Source organism: Semicossyphus pulcher, unplaced genomic scaffold, assembly GCF_022749685.1.
Source record: "Semicossyphus pulcher isolate SPU_LCO1_2020_fin unplaced genomic scaffold, fSemPul1.0.p SCAF_2, whole genome shotgun sequence".
NCBI lineage: Eukaryota > Metazoa > Chordata > Actinopteri > Labriformes > Labridae > Semicossyphus > Semicossyphus pulcher.
Window position 1 is genome coordinate 17,364,641 of NW_027211693.1, and position 26,186 is coordinate 17,390,826.

Below are 26,186 nucleotides of genomic sequence, written 5' to 3' on the forward strand. Positions count from 1 at the left end.
TCTTCCCCCCCCCCCCGACAACAATACAAATATATTTGTAAAATTTCAGTTTCTCATGCAATATTTGATTATACTGTAAGTCTATGTTCATGAGACATTCATCACTTTACATGTAAATAAATATAAACAAGTCATACACAAGTAAAACGTCACAATTTAAGAGATACGTATATGTCTCTTTAAAAGGGACACAAAAAGATAATGAACACAACGCAGCACAAGAGGATCACAATTAAGTGTTTTATTAAAGGTCAAACAGAAATTGCAGAACTCATCATAGGCACAGTAACTTACTCTTAATAGCTATACACTGCAAAATAAATTGGCATGTAGCACAGCAGCACATACAAGCACCACAAGCAGAAAAACAGTGAAAGGAAAGATGACAGCAGTCACTTGAAGTCTGTCCTAGAGTGTCAGAGAGAGTTTTTCATATGGCTTAGTCCTGAACAGTCTTTGGCCCTCATCCTCTTCCACAGGTTGCCTTCAGTCTGCAGCTGTACCCAGTTTAATGACGACTCACCAACAAAGTATTTCAAATAAAGGGATATTACACACAATACATGTGCTGTTTAAGTCAATTTAAATGTAGAATGTAAATCAAACCAAACGTTGCATGATAAAGGCACAATTACAACTGAATCATTTCAAAATAATGTGGATACATTTCAAAATAAGATCACAATCGTATTCACTTATTGGTGACTGGGAACCCACAGTATGATAACTGCGCTCCACATGTATTTTCCTCACATGTGCAGTCGGAGGGCTATGAACTTTTTCACCAGCGTGACTCAGTCCATCCACCACTAGGACAAGTGCCATGGCAACAAAATGGCTGGCTTAAATAGCAGTTAGAGCATCACAGGTCCAAATGTACAGGAGCAGAGTTGTGTAAGGATGACGTTGCTGCTGCTGCAGGAGTTACATCCAAAGAACAGGTTGTTTGCAATTTTGACTTAAATCCTGAGGAGAATTCAGATTTATTGTTGTTCTGTGATAATGACAAGAAGGGAGCAAAGAAAAAAAATTCACTAAATGATCAAATTAAAGTGATGTAAAACCCTGTGAACACATCTCATGTCTACGTCCTTCAATTGTCTGATTTTCATACCAGCTCCTCTTTTTTTTCCTGGCTTCTATTCAGCCTGCAGGTGGAGCTCCTCTGTGCCTTATTTTGGTGCATTACTGAGGAGACTGCACCTGCATTAGTGTGTTCATGATGCACATTTAAGGTCAAGGTTACTAATGCTTTTTACATTTACTCCAGACTGACTTTTTCCTCAAATCCACCTCTCATGTTTAACTTATTACTGAACCTCAGTAAATAAATGAAAACGCTTTTTTAAAGAAACCATTCATGGTTTACAGCTCGGCAATGTCATGCTTGGCAAAGAACAGGGCTCTAGCAAAGAAACAAAAGGACAAAGCAATATTTTCAACAGTAATAAAATGATAGACATACTCATATCATTAACAATACATTGATTTGATTTTTAATCAGCTCTTTTATCTATATTTATTCAAAATAAATTTTGAGTATTTTCGACATAGTTATGTACATAAGTGCAAACAAGGTGAACGTCACACATTCGTATACACCTCAGCAAGGATCGACATCACCCAGCACAGCTGGGCAGGAAGAGGCTTCTGGACCGCCTTCAGGACTGAAACAGAACTCACTAATGAAACTCCTCCGCACACACAGCAGACTGAGCGAGGAGGAGAGCGAGGTTTAGAAGTCAGGTTTATGTCCAAAAGCCTCTTTACCTCCCTGACAGATAGGTGTTAGCTTTAAAAGCCAAAGTCCATTCTTAATTCTCAGAAAAAAAACACCATGTACAGGAACAAAAACAACAAAGGTCAAATAAAGAAAACAAACACCTGATCTCCCCGAAGGACCTTTGGATTTCACAAGGATTTAAGTTTTCATACAAAATATTCAATCACGTCGCAATAACAAGACAAACTAAGTAGACATTCCCTTTTTGAATAAGTTAGTGTTGTATGTCGTTTCAATGGATGTGAAAAAATTCACAATTAGGATAATAGAAAGGTAGCCATGTTGTCATTTTGTTGCCATAGCAACAGCAACTATTTCCATTAACAATGACTCCATCATTGTATACAAATGATTTTCATATTATATCTTTTTTTCTTGTTGGTCTACACAAACTATCAACTATGTATAAATGATTTTTTTTATTTCCATGCTGTGTTTTTTAATGTCGGATAAAAAAAGCTTAACTTACCAGTAATACATGTCACTGTCATACACAGCTATCAAATCTTTATACAGGGCGGGAAATAAAGGCCCTTTGTTTGTGCCCGGGCAACAGAAGTACGCCCAGGACCGAATGAACTCTCTGCATGCCAAAGGATCTGCTCACTGGACACAGTGAGCAGAGCTTTCTGCATATTCCAGAGCAGTATTACATTTATGTATGGGAAATACAAGGAGGCCTAAAGGAATCAAGTACCAGACAATGAGAGAAGGAAAGAGGTAAAAACGATTTATCTCGTGCCGAAACACAACTCCCCTCACTTATACACTCTTGTGCATCATTACACACGTCTAAATAGACTTATAAAAGTTAAACGCCCTCAAGAGGCACAATTTATTAATCAAGTATTCTGTTATTTTCCAGCTGGACAGCAGTCAGTGAAGGCATAATGATGTGAAGGGGGCGAGGAGACAAAGGCTCGAAGATTACTTGGCTGGACAAAGCTAGTCTTTCAAAGCTGTGAGATTTAGACAAACATATTTGTCTGGACATTCTTGTAATCAATTTCATCGAGTAGGAACAAACATTTCCTTTCAGATTCTTGAGAGAATGTGGCGGCTAAACCGATGACAAACAGAGGAACAGGAGAAGAACGATCTGTAACAAAAAGCACATTTCTTTACAGATGTTTGATAACAGACATGTAACCAGAAAACTACTGTGTAATTTATGTAGATTAAAAGGAAATGTCGGATTAACTATAAGGAAGTAAATAAGTACTTCAGCATTTTGGGGACTACACATTTTCTTTTTAAGGGTTAGATGACAAAGTGACTCACTAATTTTGGTGCACAGGTGGTAACGAGGAGAAAACATTCACCCACACAATACAGGGTCAATTCCAGGAGCCTGTGTTTCCTATCTGCCTCGACTGAACACAGTTAGCAGTGTTCATTAGTGGGCAGCCAGTGAGGGATTACATCCTTGTTGCAGCAGAAGCAGCTCCCATAGGATGGTCCCTCTACACCGTTACCTGTTTATTCCATCATGTGGAAAACGAAAAGCTAAAAAGGATTTCACGATTGGGCCGGATGATTATACCATCGGTTACAGGTGCATTTTGGGCACTTTGGGTACTTTTGAAGAAAGGGGAACAAAAACTGACTTGTACTTGTACAGTGTTCATTTGTACTTCAAAAAGTCGACCTTTTCTGAGAGAGAAAGATATTTCTAAAAGTAGTCACACCATCCACTGACATTAAATATAAATCTATAGAACAATACACATACTTTGATATGTCCTCACACAGTATCAGCATGGTACCTATGTGACCTCAGAAAGAGTTATATAGTGAGTCATAACATCTCATCATGCCGTCTTTAGAAGGGCATGTGCAGAGTTTTTGCATTAGATACATTCACGACACAATAACATTATTTAAACTGAACTATGCTCACCGGGAGATGTTGTGATATCTGCAGCATTTACAACTAACCAAAGATATCACGCTTTGTCTATTTAACACACTCATGTGTGCACATAACTCACTGATTTCTTTACATAAACCAGCACAGCTGTTTCAGAGAATAAACTAGTATAGATGTGATTTATCTTTATAATAATGTACCAAACAACACATCTGTGTTGGAGCACTGGTCCGTTCTTACGGAGTTTCTACAGCGGTGGTTTGAGGAGACTTGAGAGAGGCACATTTGAATTTGGATAAAAGTGATTTCAGCCAAGTTTCCGAGGCCTTTATGTCAATTTTCCACGCCTTACAGACATTTGAATTTACCATTACACATCAAACAGGTTTCATTCTTCCGAGTCCTGGCTGTACCAAAACTCACTTCTGGTTATAACAACTGTGGCTGCCATTTTCGGTGTCAGACAAATTTTGACAAAAAGCACACATCGGTAGAAAAGACGACACATTATAAAGTCAGACGGGACGTTTTCAAGTTCTCAGCTTTCTCCCTGAAGAGCCGTGAAAGATAAAACTCTTGTGCCACTTTTTCAGTCCAAAAGAAGACAATTACACAAACCGGCTTTTTCAAAGCACTTCTCTGCATCTGAGAGGGAGAGATTTGTCTTCAGGAATTATTCAGGTATTGCATTAAACAGGGCAGCTCCTTGCATACACCGCCACTTGGCACGCGCTGACTTTAGGCACAACATCAGGAAACGCATCCAGCTTCCATCTTGTGCAAAAACTCTGACATCACATGAGAAATTTGAGAGGTGCTTTTTGTAATCTTAGAGCTGACACTTGTCGAAATCTAGGGTTGCGTCTAAAGCCGAGACTCAGCGTTGTAATAAGAAATCAACATGACTACGCCTGCAGATTGTCATTCTTACCCCACAGAAACACAATAATCAAACCTTCCTTATCATTCATTGGACAGCCTCGAAACAATCTCTGACATTCAATAGTTTAACAATTTGAGCTTCTTATTTATAATTAGTTTCATTAAAATGTCTCAACACTTACAGAAGAGACTGTATCCCAATTTTGTGACTATATGTAGTTTTTTTACATTACATGTAAAGTAACTCCTCATGGGCGGATCCAGTCAGTACCAGATACTGACTCTGAAACCAGGGGACGATTCAAAACATAATTCATGTTTATGAAAGAACATAAATTTAAAGTGGCAACCACTGTCATTACTAGATTATCTTACAATAAGAGCTATAGGCTAATACACAGTATCCTTGTAATAACAGATATCGCCTCTAATTGCAAATAACAACATCCATGTTTGCTGTTAAATGTTGTGAATTATATCAGGAAACTAAGTCTCCTCTGCAGCTGAGCAGAAAATCAAAGGCACAAACAAATTAACGACGACTCGCTGACGTTTCATCAGGCAAGATGAGACCATGAGAACAGACTGAACGACACACATGGCACTCAAATGTTTCCTCTGTGGCCATCTTGAAACGTAAACATGACATGATATGAAACACTCTTTCCTTTTGACAACACGTAACGGTTGAAGACCAGCGGGAGGTCCGTTAGCCGCTGAAATAGTCTGAATTTCAAGAATTAGATTTAAGAATTTCTGACTGAACAGTCAAATGTGTTGGGTCGCCTCATGTGATGGCTCCAACCCGTAAAGGGCATGTAGTCTTAAACGTGTGTGTGTGTGTGTGTGTGTGTGTGTGTGTGTGTGCACATGTCTGCTGCAGGTTTAAGGTGAGGGCATGTATGGCTGTAGGACGGAGGGAGCTCTATTGCTCAGCCTGATTGAGTCTCTCTGCATCAGGATGGCTGCTTTAAAGCAACAGTAATACGTCCAGGCTTGTATTGCGTGAACATCGCAGCGTCTATCTTTAATAATAATTTAAAAGAAGTTTCACGTTGACTCTCAGTCAGTCAGTGTGCACTGTAGGCGAGGCACATGTTTGCTGCATTCAGAAAGATGACAGCCCCCGTAGCGAGGGGCTTTAACTGGGGTTTCGGGAAAGGCTTACTGAGTTTAGCGCCACCGGAGCCGCCACCAGCAGCTTGGGGACGGGACAGAAATGGGTTTCCATGGGGACGCACTGGAGCTCCACTGGATCAGGAGTCAGAAGCTCTGAAGGGTCTACTGGAGGAGAGAGAGAGGGAGGGATGAGAGGAGGGGCAGGGAGATCCCACTGACACAAACAGTTACCTGCTGCAGAGGACTCAAAATATGTCAAATGCAAAGACAGGTTCTTTTTACCTTATGGGATTATATTTGTTTATATATACAAGTAAAAAAGGAGGTGTCCTTTAGAGAGAATGTAACAACTGTATTTTGAATAACCTTCTATTATTGTCGGAATGACGCTGCAGAAAGCCATTTTATTATCACGGTTGTATCTAATTTGACTTTTTTAAAATTCTGACCTATAATTTTAAGAAATCATTACGACCGTAAAGATGCAATGAGAAACCTTCATTATAAACCATGTTGCAATGAAATTGGACAGAGCAGCTGTTTAAAGTAAATACAGATACACACACACATATCACTTTGTATGTATGTATGCTGGAAAACTTTGCCATGAAATGTGTCCCAGTGTGAAGGTAAACTCACTAAGAAAGAAGCAGGTTTGTTACAGAAGCCAGACGACACACTGTGTCTATAGATTATAAAGAAGATGGAGACAGGTGAACAGAAAACTACGACATTTAGATGAAAACAGATTTTCATCTTGAGATCCCTCTCAGAATGAATCCTGTTTTCATTTGCTCACATCACAACAGAATGAACAGAGAAGACAGGTGAAATGTGAACACAACACATGTGACACTGTGAGCAGGTGAATTTAACCCGGTGAGAGACGAGTATGAACAGGACGCTAAAATAAAAGAATAAACTGAAATGAAAGAGCAAACCTGATTCGAGGCGGCAGATTCAGCGAAAGGAACATTGGTGACTGGGGTCGAAGCCGACGAAACAGTGGAGGTGGTGGCACCGTGCATCATGGGAACTTTTATTCAGGCGAGTCAGACGACAGACAGAGGACGAGGATGTGGGGCGGGGCGGGAAGGGGAGGGGGGGGGGGGGGACAGGAATGATATGGTTACCATGGCAAAATGTGTAGGATCAAAAGTCATGGCACAAGTCAAGTGATATTGCCAGGATGAATTTGAACAAGTATCAAGACACATGCAAATGAAATAAGAGATAAAGAAAAAATACATATTTAATTAGCCAAAAGAAAAGGCATCGTCTCACCAACAGACAAGGCAATACACAGTCATACAATCTAGTCAGACTGGAGTATCTGATATATTGTATTCAAATGGACAGGGCATGTGTATGGAGGGAGCAGATGATCCGTAACAAAGAACGTCACAGTGTCATGTTTTATCCCTGTTTATTATACGTCTAATTTATCTCCTAGTTCAGTTTCATTTCCTGTTTTATTTTGTCATTCCCTCTCAGGTATGTTGTACTTCCTGCATTTGTGTGTTTTCCTGCTTGTGTGATTGTGAGCCCCGCCCTTATTGTTTGCACCTTTTCCTTAACTGTCTCACCTGTGCGTGATAACCGTCACCTTCCCAGTGTGTTAAGTCTTTGTCTTCCCCTGTTTCTGTGCCAGTTTGTCTTTAATCCTTTCTCCTTGAGTGGATGTGTTCCTCGTGGCTCTGCCAGTGTTTTCACCTGTGTTCCGGGACCTCGTCTTTTTTTGGGATATGTTCTTGCCCTGACGGTAAGCCTTTTGTTTTCCCTTTTTTGTTGCTAATAATTCTTCTAATAGTCTGCTTCTGGGTCCTCTCTGTTTGTATTAAAGCCCTAATGTGATAGCGTTTCAAAATTTCACCTTTAATAACAATCAGATAGGTCAAAAGGGTTACTATAATAATGTCTAATTTTGGGGCAGATAACAGGAAAATTCATCAGTTACTACTGAGCTTGAAAAAAATTTATATACAGTATGTACTCTGTCTGGTTCATACTACAAACTGTTTTACATATAAGATCATTTCTGTGTACGATTAAGCCATTATACAGCCATATATGCTCTCAATGACTCGGCCGAGAGACAGGACAAACAGGTCAGGTGTTCTGCAGTGATGTTTATGATGCTGGCTGTCTCGTGTTCATAAAAGGCTAAGAAGGGGAAGAAAATGATGCTAGCTTTTCATCTCTTTCACAGTTTTACCGACAGCATCAAACACATTACTGATCCTTTGTTCTTTTGTTCCAAAATGTGTCGTTGACGACTGTAAAATTAGGACACATTTCTTTTTCAACCAGGATGTTGTGAGGCGTCCCGGGTAGCTTGTGTGTTGTCGCCCACTGTGATAGATTATGTGGACATCCATCAACTGTGCTTAACAGTTATTTTTCAATCAGACTTCTGCTGGTTTTGTCGTACCTAACAGGGCAGGACAACACACACTGTATTAATTCTTATGAGAACATATAGTTTTTCTTCCCAGCTCAGATCCACCCAACATACACCTGACAAAAGAACTACTCAAGCAGAGTGATAGTGAACACCTGTGTGTATTGTCTGCCTTGAGAGTTATCTCCAAATGTGGCATATGACAATCATAATATCATTAAGCAGTGTCAGTAAAGTGGTATTGATGGAGAACACAAAGACATGTCAGGGGATGCATAAAGAGAGGTGGTCACACACACACACACACACACACACACACACACACACACACACACACACACACACACACTAGGCATGCTCTCACAGTGCTGAAATGAAATGATGACATGCTTACACAAAGCAAGACTCGTTAAACAGACAGGACATGAATCACAGATATGATGCTCTGAAGAAGACAATGGGCTGAAAGCTTCAAAATGAAGGTCTATCATTCGCTCTTTCGTGGCTGACAAAATAATCTTTTCACGACTGGAGAAAATGTTCCTCTGTGTTTTAAAACTAAAGGGCCACAGCACCTGCACATTTTGTATAGGTTACATTATTGCTAACCCACTATTATTTTTCTTCCTCAGTAGAGGATGTCAACAAGATCAACGTATAGAAACCTTGGTGTTTGTTTAAAGTTGTCACCTATAACAGCAAAGTGAAAACCAGTACAGACATGTGTCCTCAAAAGAATTAATCAATCCCTCAATAGAGGCTCCTGTCAACTACCACGAACGTATAAAGCTGACCTGTCAAAGCCTCCTGAGGGCAGCACGCACAGAACAGACCCTGTCATATTATGTGTAGATGAGTGTGCAACAAAAGGAAAGAAATGGAGGAGAGCATGAGAGAAGGACAGCAGGAGGAGGAAAAACAGAAGACAAAGGGGAAAAGTTGAGGTTAAGTAGTGTGGACTCGGTAATATTGGGTTGAGACGAATGAACAGATTCAGGTTAGTGAAGGCAACAGGAGCAACAGCGAGGCTGCTGAAGATATGAAACTCATGTGCAAGCAGCCAGAAATGAAGGTAAAACTTGTGTTCATGAATGAGCATGCTCAGCACAGATCAGGTACAGTGTGTGCGTGTTTGGCTGATAACCTCTGTGGTGTATCAATAATTCATGTCCGACAGACTTCAAACATTTCACTGACCACTGACTTTACAGCAAACAGTAAATTGTTTATTCTGGTGTTCCCTCTATCTTTATGTGTTGAATGAACAGTGTGCTAACAAAATGCATTTTTATGTCCCTAAAAGGTTTATTTGTTTCTTCACTTTCATATAGGGCTGCTACTAATTTGTTCAATTAACTGCTTAATCGATCAAAGTTCAGATTATATTGTATTAACTATGAGTATATAAAATAGAGAAAGCAGCAAGTTATCTGATTTAATTGGCTAAAGCAGCAAATTTGTCTTGACAAATTAGTGAACAGAAATTTGAGATAATTGGCGATGAATTTTTTCAATCAATTATTTAAAGACTTTACTAATTGTTTCACCACTAAATAAAATCCACACGTCCTTGAGACTAATTTAAAACATTCAAATCAAGTCTTCACGATGTAAGAGTGTGGAACCATGAAAGACAATAAGGATCTCAAAATCCTGGTTATAAAAACATGTTTAAGAGCAGTAAGACTGGTGATGTTTGGTTTTCATCTTTACTCTGTCTCACTTTTGTTGTTCAGCTGCCAGCAGAGCTTTGAAACTAACTCCATTTGGACATAATAATCTTCCAAATATTCAATCTGGCATTATGCAGCTGTTGGGGGAAAAACACCTAGTAGCCTCGAATAACACATTATCTTCACTTTACCTGGTTCACTGTCACTGTGTGTTTGTGGAGGAGCTGCCTGAGCCCAGCTCACAGAGAGACACAGAGCAGACGACAGGACAGAAGCAGCACAACCAGAAATGAAAGCAAAACGTGTCGCTGCATAGTTTATATCTGTTCATAAAAACCCTGCTTTTTATTCTGACATCATGTTTGCTAAAATGTTCTTATGTAAACAAACATACATGTGGACAAAACAATACCTGCAATATGGAGGTCAGCAGAAATGATGTGTCCATATACCGTAAATTAAGGTCGTAGGACAGGAAGCTAGTTTGACATTAGACTTAGTTTTTAGCTTCAACAATTTTCATCCCAGAGTGATGTGAATGCGAGCAACATCAGAAAGGAAGAGAAGCGTGGCATGGAGGAAAGGGTTAACATGAGTATCTACACTTAGAGAAGCATGCGTAACTACACGTGAACTCACTTTGACCTTGTTGCCTAACATAAAAAGAAACCTTGCGTTAACCTGCATAAACAAGATCCAAGGATTCAAGGTCCCAGTTTACCTCCTACATGTGCAGTGTAGTAGGTACAAACTGGACTATGTATCAGTGTTTCTCACGTGTGTAGAGACTCACCGGTGGGGATGAAGGCTGGCTGCTGGAGCTGCATGTTAGCCAGGGCCTGCTGGTAGTGGAACATGCTGGGGTTGAAGATAGTGGCAGCAGCTCCGTTGCTCTTCTCTAAGATCGGCCTCTTTGGAAGGGGCTGCATGACGCCTGGAGGCAGACCCTGACCACAAAAAATAACAGGAAGTTTTACATGTATGTTGGAATACATCAACATTTTTCCTGCTACAAAAACTGCATTATGCTGCGTCATCTTTGATTAAATCTTTGAAAGTGCTCTTTCGACTTCAAATCCAGCTGATGTTTCTGTTTTCCACCACAAGAGGGCGCAGTGGTATCTAAGATTAGCTGAAGCGAGGCAGCACAGCCCAGAGGTCAGGACAAGAGCAAAATGAGATTGCTATGATTTCATTCACTGATGATGAACTGCAGTGAAAGATGACCAAGTCAACTTTTTACTCGTAACAGGGAAATACAATTAAATCAAAACATTTTCAGTTGTTATTCCAAGCTGATTTTTCCAAAGTTAACTTCTTAAATTATCCTGCCTCATTATCCTGAGGAGTTGAAGATTTAATCAGTGAAAAAGTCGACCCTGATAGACAACACAGAGTGGTAGTAGCAACAACAAAACAGTCGTTCTGGTGCATAAAGCATTACGAGCAATGAAACTTCTAAATCTTTTCATTTTATTATTTTGCATCTATTTTTGTTGTCCGGTTTTAACACTTCAGATTGAACTGATAATGCTACAGCTGCCCAACAATGCTAACTTTAGCCCTTGTCGCCTGCTTCAGTGAGAGAACAGGCTCAGACACACACACAGTAGCGGACATTCATAAAAAAACATAATCCCCAGCCTACATTATCAAATTTCATGCTGCCTGAGGGACACTGTGATACCCTGATTCTTCATTGCATCAGTAAACAATATCCCAGTAGAGATCAAGAACATCTTCTGTTTCACTGCTGTGTGTGGATTTGTAACTGTCAAGAGTATTGGCAAACCTTTGTGCTTCTGCTATCTGAGGATTGTGGTCAAAGTTTATTTTTTGATAAAAGGGACAAAGAGTTCACACACTTGGAGTTGTGAAGGACTCACCAAGGCTGTGGACGCTGTGTTTTGACTGGCTTGGTGCTGTGCAGCCTTGATCCTGGCCTGCAGGTGAGCCGGGGGATGGAAGTACTTGCACTTGTCTCTGCTGCAGCGACCTTTAATGTAGTCCATGCAGACAATGACCGAGTTCTCGCTGCAGTCCACCATGCCAGCCTCCAGGGGGTGAGCGTAGCGGCAGTCGCTCTCACCCCGCGTGCAGTTACCGCGCTGGAATTCTCTACAAACCTGACAGGGCCCAGCGGGAGCGCTGATTAACATTTACCTTTCATCATACTTTGGACAAACGTCGAAACACAACAACTGCACGCAGGCCGCATACCTCCAGCTTGTCTGTGCGCACATGTTTTTGTGCCGAGGTGCCGTTGCCCATGGCTGCCAGGCCGGTGGGACTCCCGGGGACCAGCAGGGGAGTGCTGGGCAGCAGCTCAGGCATCAAGCCTATGCCTGGGCCCATGTGGCTCAGATAAGGACTGAACGCCATACTGGGACTGGTTGCCAGGGAGGGCGTCACTGGGAATGTTGTCTGAGGGAGGAAGAGAAGGGCAGAGACGTGAGAGACAAAACAAGTTATGGCAGACTGTTCTCTGGCTTTAGGAGAGGATTTAGCGGGAACATAAGCAGCACTGTGGGTTATTTTCAGCTAAGGGAATAATGTAGTTTTATAGAGTTATGCTATAACTTAACAATTTATAAATCATGCAAGTCACTGGTGAGAGTTCAGAGAGTTTTTCCATTGTAATTTTTTATGTATTTTATGTGTCTTTTCCATTTCCATTTCCTCTAACACATTGCATTAACTGAGAGGTCATAGTTATAGTGTGAACTGCTCACTATGGGCTGCAACTGTGCTCCAGGCAGCATGAACTGCATCTGTTGAGCCAACATGGCCGCCGCGGCCTTCTGCTGGATCAGGTTGTTCCTCCCGTTAATCTCCAGCTGAGTTTTCAGGTGTGGAGGTGGGTGCAGGTATTTACAGTTCTCACGTGTGCAGCGGCCCTGAGGAGGAGAGATGACGGATGAGAGAGCAGGCAGACAGGGCGACACCTATCAGTGACTTCACTGTCAAATACAGTCAGTGTAATAGAAAGCTATAGGAATCAAGGGTATTCCTTAAAATCCCATGGTGGTGTTTAGTTTAACTCGTCATATAATCAAGGTTAATTTGTGAAACTAAACATCAAGAATGAAGCTATTTACAAAGCAGAACTATGAGCGGCACATCCTGGTTTAATAAAGTACTAATGAAGTCCCAGTAGGCTGCATGCTGGATAATTCCTGAGAAATAAACAACTACTTTCTAAACACGCTCATCATTAAAAGAAAGCCGAGCTGGAATCAACAACTATCTGAACACAACAGCAACGTAGAAAATAAGCTGTCAAACGTTGTACAAGAAAATTACATGTTCACTGAGCTTCCATGTCTGTTACATGACAGGTGGAGTATTTGAAGCAGCTTTGGATTTTTCCACAGAGGCACAGCAGAAGTCAAATAAACGTCCCCGACAAGAGATAAAGCTGGAGAGTGAAAACATATGCTCGACTCTCACCGCCTGTTTGACGGATTCTGTGTCTCTACCTGGTGACTATCTGTCCAATAAATAAGCTACTTACGAGACAGAGAAAAAAACGACATATCTCAAAGTACATGTGACGTGATACAGGATATAAACTATACTGAAGGTCAGAACAGAAGAGGTTAAACTGCAGACAGGAGGAGGACAGTTTTTAAGACTAAATTTAAAAAAACTATAATTAATTGATATAAAATAATTGCTTTAAAACGACTTTGTTAAACATGTTAATCACAGAGAACTATTGAAGACTATTTGTTAACAAACACAGCATGAGACATGTCGACTGTAGAGCAGCTGTCGTTCTGATGTTGGACAACGCAAGCAGGCTCCAACAATGACTGCAGACAGCTCGTACGACGCACACGTATTTCAGCAAAGCAGGTTTTTAATAAATGTTAATGAAACAGCAAGTAATGATTTTAAAAAGATTTACATATTTCCAGATTTAATTTAAACTTATTTTTGGATGCAGTTTTGTAGTTTTAGTTTCTCAGATGGGCCTTTAACTCACCTTTAAGCTTCCCTGAAATGTTATATTAGAATATGTGATGAATGCAATATGTTTCATCCAAAATGAAATTAGGAATACAAGACAGGTCTCTTTTAATTACCAAATACTGACTTAGCTCGCCCTAATTCAGTATTTAAGTCAGCTGAGACTTGCCGTGATTCAGCAGCCTCTGCCAGAAACCTTTCTGAAGTAATTCTTTACGCTCATTTTTACTTGTCATCTTTGGCTTCCTGACAAACACTAAATCAGATTTGGAGCCATTTATCTAAAAGCAATTCATTTTACCCCACTATGTCATACAGCAGTGTCCTTCCTCCCCGCCAGAGTGTGTGGGGAAGGTGAAGATGGTGCTGCAGGAGCACAGCTGCAGGAACACTGCAGGTCAACACACACTTAGAGGAGAAACTGCAGTCTCCATTAAACCCCCGGGCTGACAGCAGCTGTCTGCCCCGCAGAGGAACTGTTACCCCGCTAAACTACCTCCACCGAGCGACAGCCACACGCTCCGTCATCAGACCGCACTCGCACAGACCAGCTCTCATTCGGTCACCGTGAGCTGAAAGAGCAAAGTGACGTCATGGTGCGGAGACTCTGACGGTGATCGATGATGTCACGCTGAGGGGACGACACATTAAAAATGAGGTTTAGCAGCAGCAGGAGAAGTATAAAGGACAGAAGGAAACTGCAATGTCTGCTATACCATAATCCATGAGGGATTTAAACAACCTCACACACAAAGTGTGTACAAGCAAACATGCAGCAGCCTGAAAACGGTCAGGATGGTACACAGCCTCACACAAACACTCTCGCCCACACTGGAGATGCGAGCAAGCTTTGCGTCAGCGAGCTGTGTGTTTAGGGATGAGTCTGTAATGAGGAGAGAGTCCCATGAGTCCATCCAGCCTGCTCACTCACACTCAGAGAAAGACGAGTTCCTATTAATGAGCCTAATGTTCTTTTATATACGTTGTGAGCTTCAATAAACCAAATGAAACGAGTGTCGTTCAGGATTTTGAACATTGGATTCAAACCCTCTAAAATCTGGTGCAGAGAAGGAGGCCAATGAAAAATGGTGTTGAGGGGAGTATTGGGTCAGGAATCTCCTTTTGGTAGCCATAGCAACACACTACGCAACACAGAAAGGGTCCCTGTCAGTCCAGCAGTGTGCTGCTGATATACACAGAGAGGAGAGAGAGATGGGACACCGATAAACAGAATCACTGCACAGAGCTGCAACACATAGTCTTAATTTATACGACGGTTTTCTTCAGTTAACGGAACCAGAAGTTTAATCGATCAACAGAAAATCAACTGGTAATAATTTTTGTGATGAGTAAATTTGTAGTTCTGCTGGCACCGTGATGCATGATGTGAGAAAACTCTGCGATATGCCTTTAAGTTCTTCAGTACTGCGATATGAAGTGTGATAAATAGAGTGCATAATTAGCTATAACTTACAGTTTCTATGTCTATCTGCTGTTCTGCATGTTTGACATAATACCTGCATGTGCAACACGTTCCTCCTGAATCCAAAATAATTCCAAAAACGTGTTTTTTTACACCACGAAATGAACACCAACTAATCTGAGGGTAGCAGATAGCTAGCTTTGGCTTCACCTGACCTCATCAATGGCCATTACACCCAGGGCTCCATCCAATAGGCAACATTTACACATGCTTAGTGAGTAAACATGAGTAAACATGGCTCGTTTACATAAAACTCGTTTTCTGATTCATTATGATAAATTCAGACTTTTGCAGTGTATTTATTGTGAATGCTCACATTGCAAAAACAATGACATTGTGATTTATTAAGCAACCCTAAACTGATCGGATCTGTCGGATCAAAAGTTCAGTTTGTTTAGTATTTCGGTTAATGTTCAAATACCTGCGTAACTAATGACACATCGTAATCCTCAGCTGTACGTTGACTATTTGTGCGAATCAGCAAATGTTAGCATACTGCAATGGAGAGCAGCCTAACAGCGCTGCTAGCATAGCTGTGGACTCATTGATCAGTCATCCATCCATCCATTCATCCATCATCTATACCGCTTATCCTGTTCAGGGTCGCAGGAGGGCTGGAGCCTATCCCAGCTGTCATTGGGCGAGAGGCGGGGTTACACCCTGGACTGATCTGAGAAATTGTGTTGGGCATTTTAATGTATTGTACGTGTGTTATGTTACAGCCCTTAAAATGAATCAATTAATCAAAAAGGTAAGTAGCAGATTGATCAATAATGAAATCAGAACTATGATGTCATCCAGAAGTGACACTGCTGTTATATCTTCAGTATGTTGGGGCGGATGTGATGTCCACACTAATCATGCGAGATGACAGCAGCTCTACACTTAACAAGGTAAAAAGAACTAGGCGGTGATCCGACCCCCCCTCCCCTGCAGCAACTTCAGACCAACCAGACAGAGCTAATGGAGGAGCAACAGGGAAGCGACAACGGCCGCCTCGGAGCGGGCTCGAGATGCCAGATATGGGAGGGACGGTGAGGAGGGAGGCCATTAGCAGATAAATCCATAAAATTAACAAAAGAGGGAGGGGTGGGTGGAGAGCAGGAGGAAGGAGTGATGCTGTAGAGCCGCTCTGTTGGGGACAGAGCGAGGTGCTTCTTTGTTTTTTCTAGTCAGTCGACCAAAAGCAATGTCTGTCAGCTGAGTATAATCCTGCACAACAATGAGATAGACACTCTGTTGTAAAGAGGTGGTTGTTGGCGTACTGTGCTGGCACTAAAACCCTGCCGCAGTCCCGGATAAAGAAAGCCGCTTTGACCTTCAACTGTCACCAACTTCAGTACTTTCTAAAACTCACATGCACCCGGGGTTTCAGACAGCCAAACGTGGCCTTTAGCACAAAGCAGCTCGCCCCTTTCTCCCATCAATGCAACCAGTACAGAGCCAGGCTGTTGCTCTGTGCTAAAAACAGCCGTGCCACTCAGGAAGATCAAACTATCCAATGGGTACGCACTCCTGTGCTGTTGCTAGGCCCCCCTCTCTGTTTCTCTCCCTCTCTCTCTCTCTCCTCTCCGTCTCCCTCCTGCTCTGGAGGACATAACACAGAAAAATGGCTGAATAATAAATTCTAACTCAATAAACGAGGAGACAGCAGCTGCACTCAGACAGAAAGCCCCTTGTCTGGGTCTCACTTTTTCTCCCTATGAAAGCTGGTCACGAGAAAACCTCTCGCAAACACACACGTATCCACACGCGGGGAGAGAGAAACAGTCTATTCTCGATTTTAGAGCTACTGGCCATTGATAATCTGAGCACTGATAAAATACAGTAAAGCATCTTCAATTTTCTGCGGTGTTTGAGTAAATCTAAAGATGGGATCTGTGGTGGAGGAGAGGGGGTGAGAGTCAGCAGAGCACGCTGAAAACTCAGGACGGACAAGCCCACATCACTGATGGACGGACAGACAGCAGAGTGTTTTTACCAGAAATGGAAACAATAAATATCTTCATAACCACAAGACATCCTACTGACAACGCTATACGTATCTATACGGCTTTAGGTACGGAGAATTATAACTCTACGTGCCTGATTTAAACTAGAGTTGGGCAAAAATACGATTTATGCCTTGACCGCTAAAATCCTCATTTCTTATTGGCTTAAAGCTGTGGATTAACTTTTAGTAACCTGACATGAAACCACACGTCTTTAATGCAGATTGACTTAGTTGTAAAATTAAGCTTGTCAGGTTTAATCTCCAACATATGTTGCCTTAAAATGGATTTCATTAGCCCGTGGTTACGATATAGGACGTCATGTACACGCTGCAAAGCCACAGAAAGCTTGCTAGCAAGGGGGTAACAAAATGCATAACGATGTATGACATGACATTGATACAGGATGGAAAGTATAGAAGAGTGTTTGATGGAAATATTGGATTTAAATAATTTTTAATCAGCGTCATAGAACACCTTTATTGGGCAGTATGGCGGCCTGGTGGCACAGGACACGTACCACTTAATCTCAACGTTACAGGTTATATATGTCACCCATCTCTCTCCCTGTTTTCTGACAAATCTAAGTTAGATAAAAAACGTGGGTCATCTGACCAACTGAAACAGATTGTACTGTTTCACCTTGGATATGGTTAAGCTGATGGGGGAAGCTACTTGTGAATCTGCTCTCATGAACTATGTAGGAAGTCAACGACATCCTAAAGGATTTAAAGCCATTCTTATACAACTGTATAAAATGGTCATGTTATTTTCTCTGCTATAAAACACAACAGGAAACCCTGCTTCGTATGTATCTGTGTGTGTTTGTGTTATATATAAGTGGGCAACGTATTTGTCCAATACTACGTAGAGCCAGAAGACATCAGCAAACTCGACACAGCTCACAATGCATGTGTCTAAACAAACCAGATATAATAGTGCAATGACTGATGCGTGTGATGTCTGTGGCATTGTTACCTTGAGTGAGTCAAAGCAGGCGATGACTCGGCCATTCTCCACATGGCAGCTCCGGGAGGGGTGGGCAAACTTGCACTCGGCATCAGACCTCGAGCAGGTGCCTCTCTGAAACTCACGACACACTTCCAGGGTCAGCCATTTGGTGTCCCGTCCCATGGCCATGCTTGCGGCCATCAGGGTCGCTCACAAACACCGAGCAGCGGTGGAGACAGATGGATGGAAAACTGTCTGATGAGAGCAAGGGTGACTAATGGTGATGCAAGAAAAAAAAAAAACACAGAGGAAACAAAAGCAAAAATATTTTTCCTTAGCGCAAATAGGAAGCGAGTCCTTTCGGTCGGTTTATTTTAGGGGATGTTTATTAGCTCTTCCTGGGAAAAGTGGCAGCTGAAGTTACAGTCGGTGAGATAGAGGGGGCTGACTGTGAGCAGAGGCCAGCTCTGTCTCATAGGAAAAAAAACAGAGACTACTCTGAGGACATCACTCTGGCATGCTTAGATATGTCAATGAGCGTCTGTGCCTTCACCTGAATCAACCGACACCCACGGTAAGTCCCCCGTTACATTCACGTTAGCATGGCCGAGGCTGAGGCAGTCACTGTGGGGCGAGTTATGTTTGGACAGAGCTGAAAAAAACAGTAGATTTCTGTGGAACAACAAAAAGCAGAACCTTATAGGGAAGGTGTCCTTGCAGTGATGAGACGAGGTGGCGGCTCGGCTCAGCGTATGTGGGGGCTGCAGCTCAGCAACGTGGGATGGATGACTCTGTGGCTGTCAGGATAAAATATAGCCTCCATTCAAGGCCAAACACAAACTGAGCCTGTCCTGCTCTCATCCAGCAGTCAGACAGCAGCTAACCAGCAGCAGATGACCCCTCGCAGTAGGCACTTTGGAGTTCCACTTCCTCCTCTTATATCGGTCTCTTTCTCATCCCCCCTTCGCCGTTGTTAATTCTTCTGTTGTCATCCTCCTCACTGACCTCTCTCCTGCATGTCCTTGCTTGTTGTCTCGCTGCAGACTGTAAAAATAAAAGGCAAACGTTAATTCAAAGCATAAACAAAACACCAGCCTGTTGAGGAGAAAAAAAAACGTCAAGCCACAACCTGGCGTTTGTAGAGCTTGTTTAAACGGAGGGTGACGAGGACCAAGAGGCACGAGGTTGGGAGGGGAAAGAGAATAAAGCGAGGACAAACAAATAGGAGAACAGAGCATACGGAGGGAGGGAGGCAGCAATGAACAGGAAAGGGCAAGCTATGTCTTGATTAAGTGATACAAGAGAGAGAGAGAGAGAAAGAGAGAGAGGGATGGAGGGGGATTGCAGGCAGGACAGAGACGTCACTTCAACTCCCCTGAGCTCCAAGCGGCAGAAAGTAATTGACTAAGTTGACATGAAGCTGAAGTATAGAGGAAAAAGCAATGTCCTTGAAATCGCACAGACTGGCACATGTGGGCGACACCGATGATTCCCAGACAGTTATTAATGTGTAGAGAAGAAGTAGGAAGAGGCAGAGAGAGAGAGAGGGGGGAGTTCTTCACAACTGCAGCTGCTGTGCTCAATGCAACGCTCCAGCCAATGAGACAGACTTTTGCAGGCACGCAGAGCAAATCAACGACCAATGACAGGGCAGTTTCCACAGCAGCTCCTCCCTCCACAGAGCCCATCCTTGTTCCTCCCAGGCTTATTTCACTGGTTAAGCACAGTCATGGCCGAGCCACATGCTAGTTTTTCAACTATACAACAACTCTGAGCTCACTACAAAGAGCTCTGACTTCACACAGACGTGGTGGAGGGAGTTAGACTGTACTGCAGTGTGATGCAGGGAGGATGCATGCTGTCTGCTGTGCAGCTCACTCTCAGGGAGCAGAGTGACGTGTCGGGACACTAACTGAATACAGATCACAATCACTGAGGTGGCTCAATAAAGAGACACACACAGAGGAGACTGCACGTTAGCTTCCCAGGACAAGGCAAGGTCCAGATGGTGCTGTGGACAAAGTAAAACAGAAGGGCATATAACAAAATTAATGCACAAAGCGAGTAAACAATAGGCGACATGCACGAGAGGAGGAGTACAGAAAATGGGAGGAGGAGAGAGGGTTGGAGCAGATATTATCAGTCCCTGCGTCTGATGGCGGCAGACACAGACGGAGGAAACGACAGGGGGGAGAGTGTGAGGGAACGTGTGTGTGTGTGTGTGTGTGTGTGAGCATGCAGAGAGACAGCCCAGAAGGAGGAAACTGCAGTGGAGTGGGAGAAGGAGGGATAGGGGAGGAGGTGGGAACTGAATTGGTACACCAACCTTCAAACACAAGAACAAAGACACATCCCAGCCAAAAAAGAGAGAGGACGGAATGAGAGATGAGCAGGTACAGCAATTGCTTTGCTTGCTTAACCATTCTGCTTGTCTGTGCCTCCTCCTCCCCTACAGATCGATGGAAACTTTTCTCAGGGGGGCGAGACAAGCACTCCTCCTGCAGCTTTGCCTGTCCTGCATTCAGTTCCACATCAAGCGCCCTTTGCTTACGCACACCCTGACAACGCAGCTAAGCAATATGCAACTAGCATCATCAGAACGCTCCTCAGCAACACTACCCCGCTTCCTCTCCTCGCTCTCGCCACGCCAGACACCAAATGGCGCACAGTTGCCATTACAGCCATTCTTGGAAAGCTTCGCAGCAATACTGGCTCCTCTCCAAAGCCAATCTAGTTCATACTGCACCCTGTACCTTTGAATATACACCATAATGACCTTTCACTTGCTTATATGTACCGCTGTGGCTCTGCTCTCCAGGAGCTTCACCCTCCCAATAATTTGTTTAAACATGCCTTTCCTTGATAGCACTGCCTTTGGCCTCTATCAGGGCCTGTGTGGAAGACAATGGAGGAGTTAAAAATAGAGAAATCATGCCATTGTGTGTGTTGTGTTAGGTGGTAAATTATGACATGCCCGCTTAGGAGGGTTATATTTGTTGTCCATGAACAGACAGAACGACGTATGAGTAGAAAGCTAGTCGTTTCTGACGTTCAGAGAAAATAGGACAGTCATAGATTGTAGGTTACTCACCACTTCACTACTCAGAGGCTGTACCTCTGCAGCTTTACTATTTAGGTTAAATATAAGCATAGGAAACTTTGACTCTCATGAATGTCTTTCGGACTAACCGACTGTACGTCTCTTGAACATATGATGTGATCTACCCAACGACTGATGAGCCATTTGACCAAAGCGAGCTAACAGGCCGACAGACTGACACGGACATCCATAACGCAGCACGGCTAAAAAAGCAGTCACTGCACTAAGAGTGTCGTCTGACTCCACTGTGTATTTACACCATGGGACTAATCTGCACATTAGTCAATGAATAATTTACCCCCAAGCAGACTGACACCAGGTTATATCATATCCCTCTCCAGGTGTCCTGTCTGAGTCCTCTTTGACAAAATGTTGACTGAAAATGTCACAAACTTGTAAAAAAAATCCAACCAACATTTTTTTTAGCCAAAAGTATATATAAACAGCTGTCAGACGCATCGTCTGCATAAAGTGAAATATATCTGCTTCCTACATCCTGAGCTTTCTGAGTCTGAAATAACAATCCTTCAGTTTGGAATGAAACATGTACGGCCAAGCTGTAATGTTGCACAACACACCCACAAAAGCAGCGATAAAACAAGAGGAGGCCAGAAGATAACAAACAGGCGAGGAGCAAATTATTTGCCTATAAAAGAAGTTTGGTTCTCTGACAGCTTAAAACTGGTCAGGATCTGTGTTCAGCGTAGATGCTGCATGCTTGAGGCTGCATTACTGTGCGGCTGCAGCCCACACACCACAACTATCTCAGTGCTGTTTCTCACAAAGAGGTTTAAGCTCTAAAGCAAAAACAAATCACACGTAATAAAAGCTTGAAAATGAGCTTTTAACGACAGGATTAAAGACAACAAAAAGATTAAATGAAATATTATACATGACAAAGAAAAGCAGCAAATCGTCACATTCTGGAAGCTTCAGTATGAAAAAGTTGCAGATCATTTACTGCCAACCAACTGATCTATTAATCGACAAGCTTTCAGCTCTTACACACACATATGCTTCTCTCAATTGTGTTGTTATATCATAATGAACATTTTGTACAGAAACTATCTTGGCCCACTGAACTTGTCCGACCTTTACGATGCAGCACAAACAGAGATTTGCTGGGATGCGGCATGGTGTACAAATATAGAGTGCCCCAGTTATAATAGTGATTATGTTGCTGCCTGTCCTCCAGGTGTCTGCAGTGAGGAGAGGGGCTCCAGCAGTCAGTAGGTGGGGGTCAACGTGTAGGTGGAACAGGATGGGGGGAGAATAAGGAGGACAGATCTGGGTGGCTGCTCTTGACTCCGGCGCACTGCGTCCCTCATCAAACACAGTGCACCAAACGGCTCCCGGCTGTGTAACCTTCACCGGAGCTCTGACGTCTGCATTATGGCTGTGTAGGCTGGGTGCCACCTCGACAGGAAGCCCCGCACATTATCTGCTCGCACTAAAGGACAGCTGTTTACCACTAAGACTATAGAGAGGCAGTCATGCGGTCTACGTAAAGCAAGGGGACAATGGTGAGAAAATAAACCCCTTTCAGATTTTCCCCTTCGCTCATTTTAATGTCTTACCAGTGGTCGATATATTTAATTTAAACATTAAAAACTGCTCCATTGTTGCACTTTTTAAAAATGTCTGAAGATTAGGAACATCATGTGAAGGCTGCAGTTAATGGGAATGTTATCGGTTGTAGGCTAATACAGCATGCCGACTGGTTAATTAGATTCTCTTAGAAATACCGTGCCGTAACTTTAAATGTTTCACTAGTTGAAATTTTGAAATAAGCGGATATCACTGTCAATATGATACAACTATAATCACAATGGGAGATTTTTGAAGAAAATGTACATGTTCTCCCTGTTTAAGCATCTGAAATAGTTCAGTCAGTGAAAGATGTTTAAGAGGTATTTAAATCAGTGTTACTGTGAGAAGTTTCAGGTAGTTAAAGCTGAGTGACTGATTGAATTTAAAAGGTCAATTAAATGGTTTAAAGACTTAACAAGTGAGTTTAACTTAAAGCACTGAAGAATCTGCTCTAGCCTCTTTGTTATTTAATCATGAATTACTCTACATTAAGAGCATAAAAGTGTTACATTTAGTATTAATTACTTACTAATAACGGAGGTTGACAGAGACAACCATACACCTACAGAACTACGAAAGTTTTACTTTTTTTTAGCAAACTGAAATGTTCAAACTGGGCATAAAATTGGACAGACTTCTTGGTTAATACGTCTACGTTTGTCCAGAGAGGACAAAATAATCATACACTTTCAGAGCTCAGTATTGTGGACCATGAAAAGACAGTGAGTGATTTAAGCTTTGTGTCACAGGAAGACTCTGTAAATTTTCTGTGGGGTTTTTTTTTTAAATCAGGAGTTTCCCCATTCCCAAAAGCTTGGTGGTTTCCTTCTCGAGAGCACAGAGAGTTACTAATACAGTATGAAAACACAACTCTGATCTCTAACTACAACTAGCTTACAGACAACTCTTTTAAGACCAGTGACAAGGACGAGTAGAAAACAGGATAACCTCAATGAACAGGTGATTGATTAAAAAGCAGAAGGTGGGAGATCCATAAATCACAATGAGAGTGAAAGCCAGCAGCCTGGAGGGAGGGGGCAAAGTAATTAGGTTAAGTATCAGTAATCCTTTCATCTCATTAAAGCACCACAGTCCCCATTCAAACACACATACAACAAGCCTATCCCGTCATAAAGCAGGAAGGACTTGGAACAATGTAGTTTAGCTCTAGGTTTTTAATTTAGACTGAGTTAGGTTTAAGAACTGGAGCTGTCCTTTTACTTCAACATAATACTGGTTTGAGTTGCGACTTTCACATCCCTGTAGTAAACTCTGTATATTATAGTCAAACTGTATATTAATGTCAAACCAAAAATGTTTTCTCAGCACGACATTTTTGATTTGTTTTTACTGCTATGTTGCTGTTTTTATTTCTCCCATAAAAGATGGAGAATCCCTGGAAGTGAATGTGCATGTGTGTGTGTGCGAAAGGGGAAATGAAAACAGGTTATGTGGGAAATGTGGCAGTATGCCTGTGTGTGTTTGTCAGTTTATCAGTGTTTATATTAAGTAAAGAAGAACTAGCTCGACTGGTGCAGAGTCCACAGCCTGGAGGGAGCGTGAACTTGTCTTAACTTGGCTGTATTGTTAAATAGGACAAGATTATGGCATTACACCTGCTGGATGTGCATCCAGTATGTGTCAGCAACAAGTGACAACACAGTATGCCATGGTGGCTTGAATGTCTGACCCCTAAGGGTAAACAAGGACAAGACTCAACTCTCTGCACTGTATGCATACACAGAGGCTGGCTGCAAAACCCTGCAGACATACTCAGAAAACCAGGAAGCAACCTGCAGGTGCTCGGTACTTCTACCAGCAGTAATGGTGTCAAACACAATATTACAGTGAACAGAGAGACTCAGAAAGTAATTTCACATTGATTTTTTTTTTGCTCTGCACTCTCTGGCATGACAACAAAAAAACAGCTTGCACTTGAAACGCTGGCACTTTAATGACAGCCAATAAAATCCTGCGTATTGCCTTCAACCAAACCCTTGTGTGCAGATCCTAGACTTGAATATGACCGCGGCTTACAGTGTTATTTATATGAATACAACATACCCGTCAGCCCTCAGCAGACCTGCCCAGAGCGTGTGAAATGTAAGCGTAATTACTGTTGTGCCACTTTGTTACATCGCAATTATGCCCGCATTTAACATTATCAAAGACAGCTCTGAGCCTCGGTGCAACAGGCAGAGAGGACAGCGTATGCTAAATGTTTGCTAAATGGATTAAATATAAAACTAGGTAGAATTATTATTGCTGCAAACTCAACTGCGCCAGACGTGCTCTGCCTCTTACCTGTTTGTACTCCAATCGGATCCAGACTCCAATGTCTTCTCCCTGAATTAGCGTCGGTTAAAATGTTAATTTAATTGTTATTTTCCCACAAATATGCGTTCCGAGTCATAAACACCATCAATGTTGCTTGGGAGTGAATTAATAAGAAATAAAGCGCGCTATCGCCTGCTAGGATTAAAAAAAAATCAAAGCCAATGAAAATAAAAACGTGTCAGCGCCGCGGAGTGAGAGAAAGAAGCGGGGTTTTACTGGCAGCACAAATGTTAGCTGTGACTAAATTTGCTCGGCTGCAGCACTGACTGAACACACAGCAGAATAACACATTTGAAAAAAAAATCAGAGGGAGGGCAAATGAGGAGGGAGGAGCTGGGGGAGAGGGAGGGAGAGACAGAGAGAGAGAGAGAGGGAGTGTGTGTGTGTATGTGTGTTTGCTGTCGTTTATCAGGTAACATCATTAACAAACGGGGAAATCAAAGTCACGACGAAAGCACTGCAGGTATAAAGGTAGGCCGCCATTAACACGTCGCAGGTATGCACAGCCAATACGCTACGTGCTTCCATACACCACCAAGGCGGACACAGGACTTCCCTGGATACGACTGACGCATTATTAAGTACTGAGGGTTACTTAACCCAATGACAACCTGGTGATATTAACGCTAGCCAAAATCAACCGTTAGCCGTGCTGTCACATGATGAATGCAATTAATTGTTAACTCTGTTTATTGTATTGATATATTAGTATACCCCCCACTCAAAGAAATGTTTAAAGTTGCAGTTCTTACAAAAGCAAACGTTAACTAACGTCAACATTTAAAATGTAACGTTCAAAAGGTTAAAGGAAAACTTTCACACTTATAACGGTTTTAAACGTATGAAAAATGGTATGTAAGTTACTTACTTCTTACATTAAGGTGACTATGGTGAATATGACAGTATAGAAGCGCTCTCCAGCTATTCCACCTGTCCTACTTTTTTAACAAAATAAACTGTTTCCGGTAGTCTAGTGTTTTTTCCACAATAAAACCTGCTTGAGACGCATATTAAAAACTGCCAATTTGTTTGCC

At 42.2% G+C, this 26,186-nt stretch overlaps 1 protein-coding gene across 2 annotated transcripts; it reads right to left on the minus strand.

The window, feature by feature from the left end:
* Positions 1 to 244: 244 nt before the first annotated feature.
* Positions 245 to 25,371, minus strand: mbnl3 (muscleblind-like splicing regulator 3). 2 transcript variants are annotated; one of them, XM_069670475.1, is made up of 8 exons: positions 25,120 to 25,371; positions 18,153 to 19,169; positions 12,461 to 12,625; positions 11,949 to 12,152; positions 11,615 to 11,854; positions 10,522 to 10,675; positions 6,596 to 6,690; positions 5,733 to 5,819 (listed from the first exon to the last, which is right to left on the minus strand). In XM_069670475.1, the coding sequence occupies exons 2-8, from the start codon at positions 18,324 to 18,326 to the stop codon at positions 5,817 to 5,819; spliced, it is 1,035 nt and encodes a 344-aa protein (XP_069526576.1). In that variant the 5' UTR covers positions 18,327 to 19,169; positions 25,120 to 25,371; the 3' UTR covers positions 5,733 to 5,816. The 2 variants fall into 2 exon arrangements, with proteins under 2 accessions (XP_069526575.1, XP_069526576.1); XM_069670474.1 differs by lacking the exon at positions 6,596 to 6,690 and having other exon boundaries at positions 245 to 5,819.
* Positions 25,372 to 26,186: the final 815 nt, after the last annotated feature.

Excerpts from the sequence above, each read along its gene's own strand:
- mbnl3 (XM_069670474.1), bottom strand. The coding sequence starts at position 18,326 with ATGGCCGCAAGCATGGCCATGGGACGGGACACCAAATGGCTGACCCTG. Across the intron at positions 12,626-18,152 it reads CCTGCTTTGACTCACTCAAG|GGCCGCTGCACACGTGAGAA; the intron begins GTAACAATGCCA and ends TCTCCTCCTCAG. Across the intron at positions 12,153-12,460 it reads GAGCACAGTTGCAGCCCATA|ACAACATTCCCAGTGACGCC; the intron begins GTGAGCAGTTCA and ends TTCCTCCCTCAG.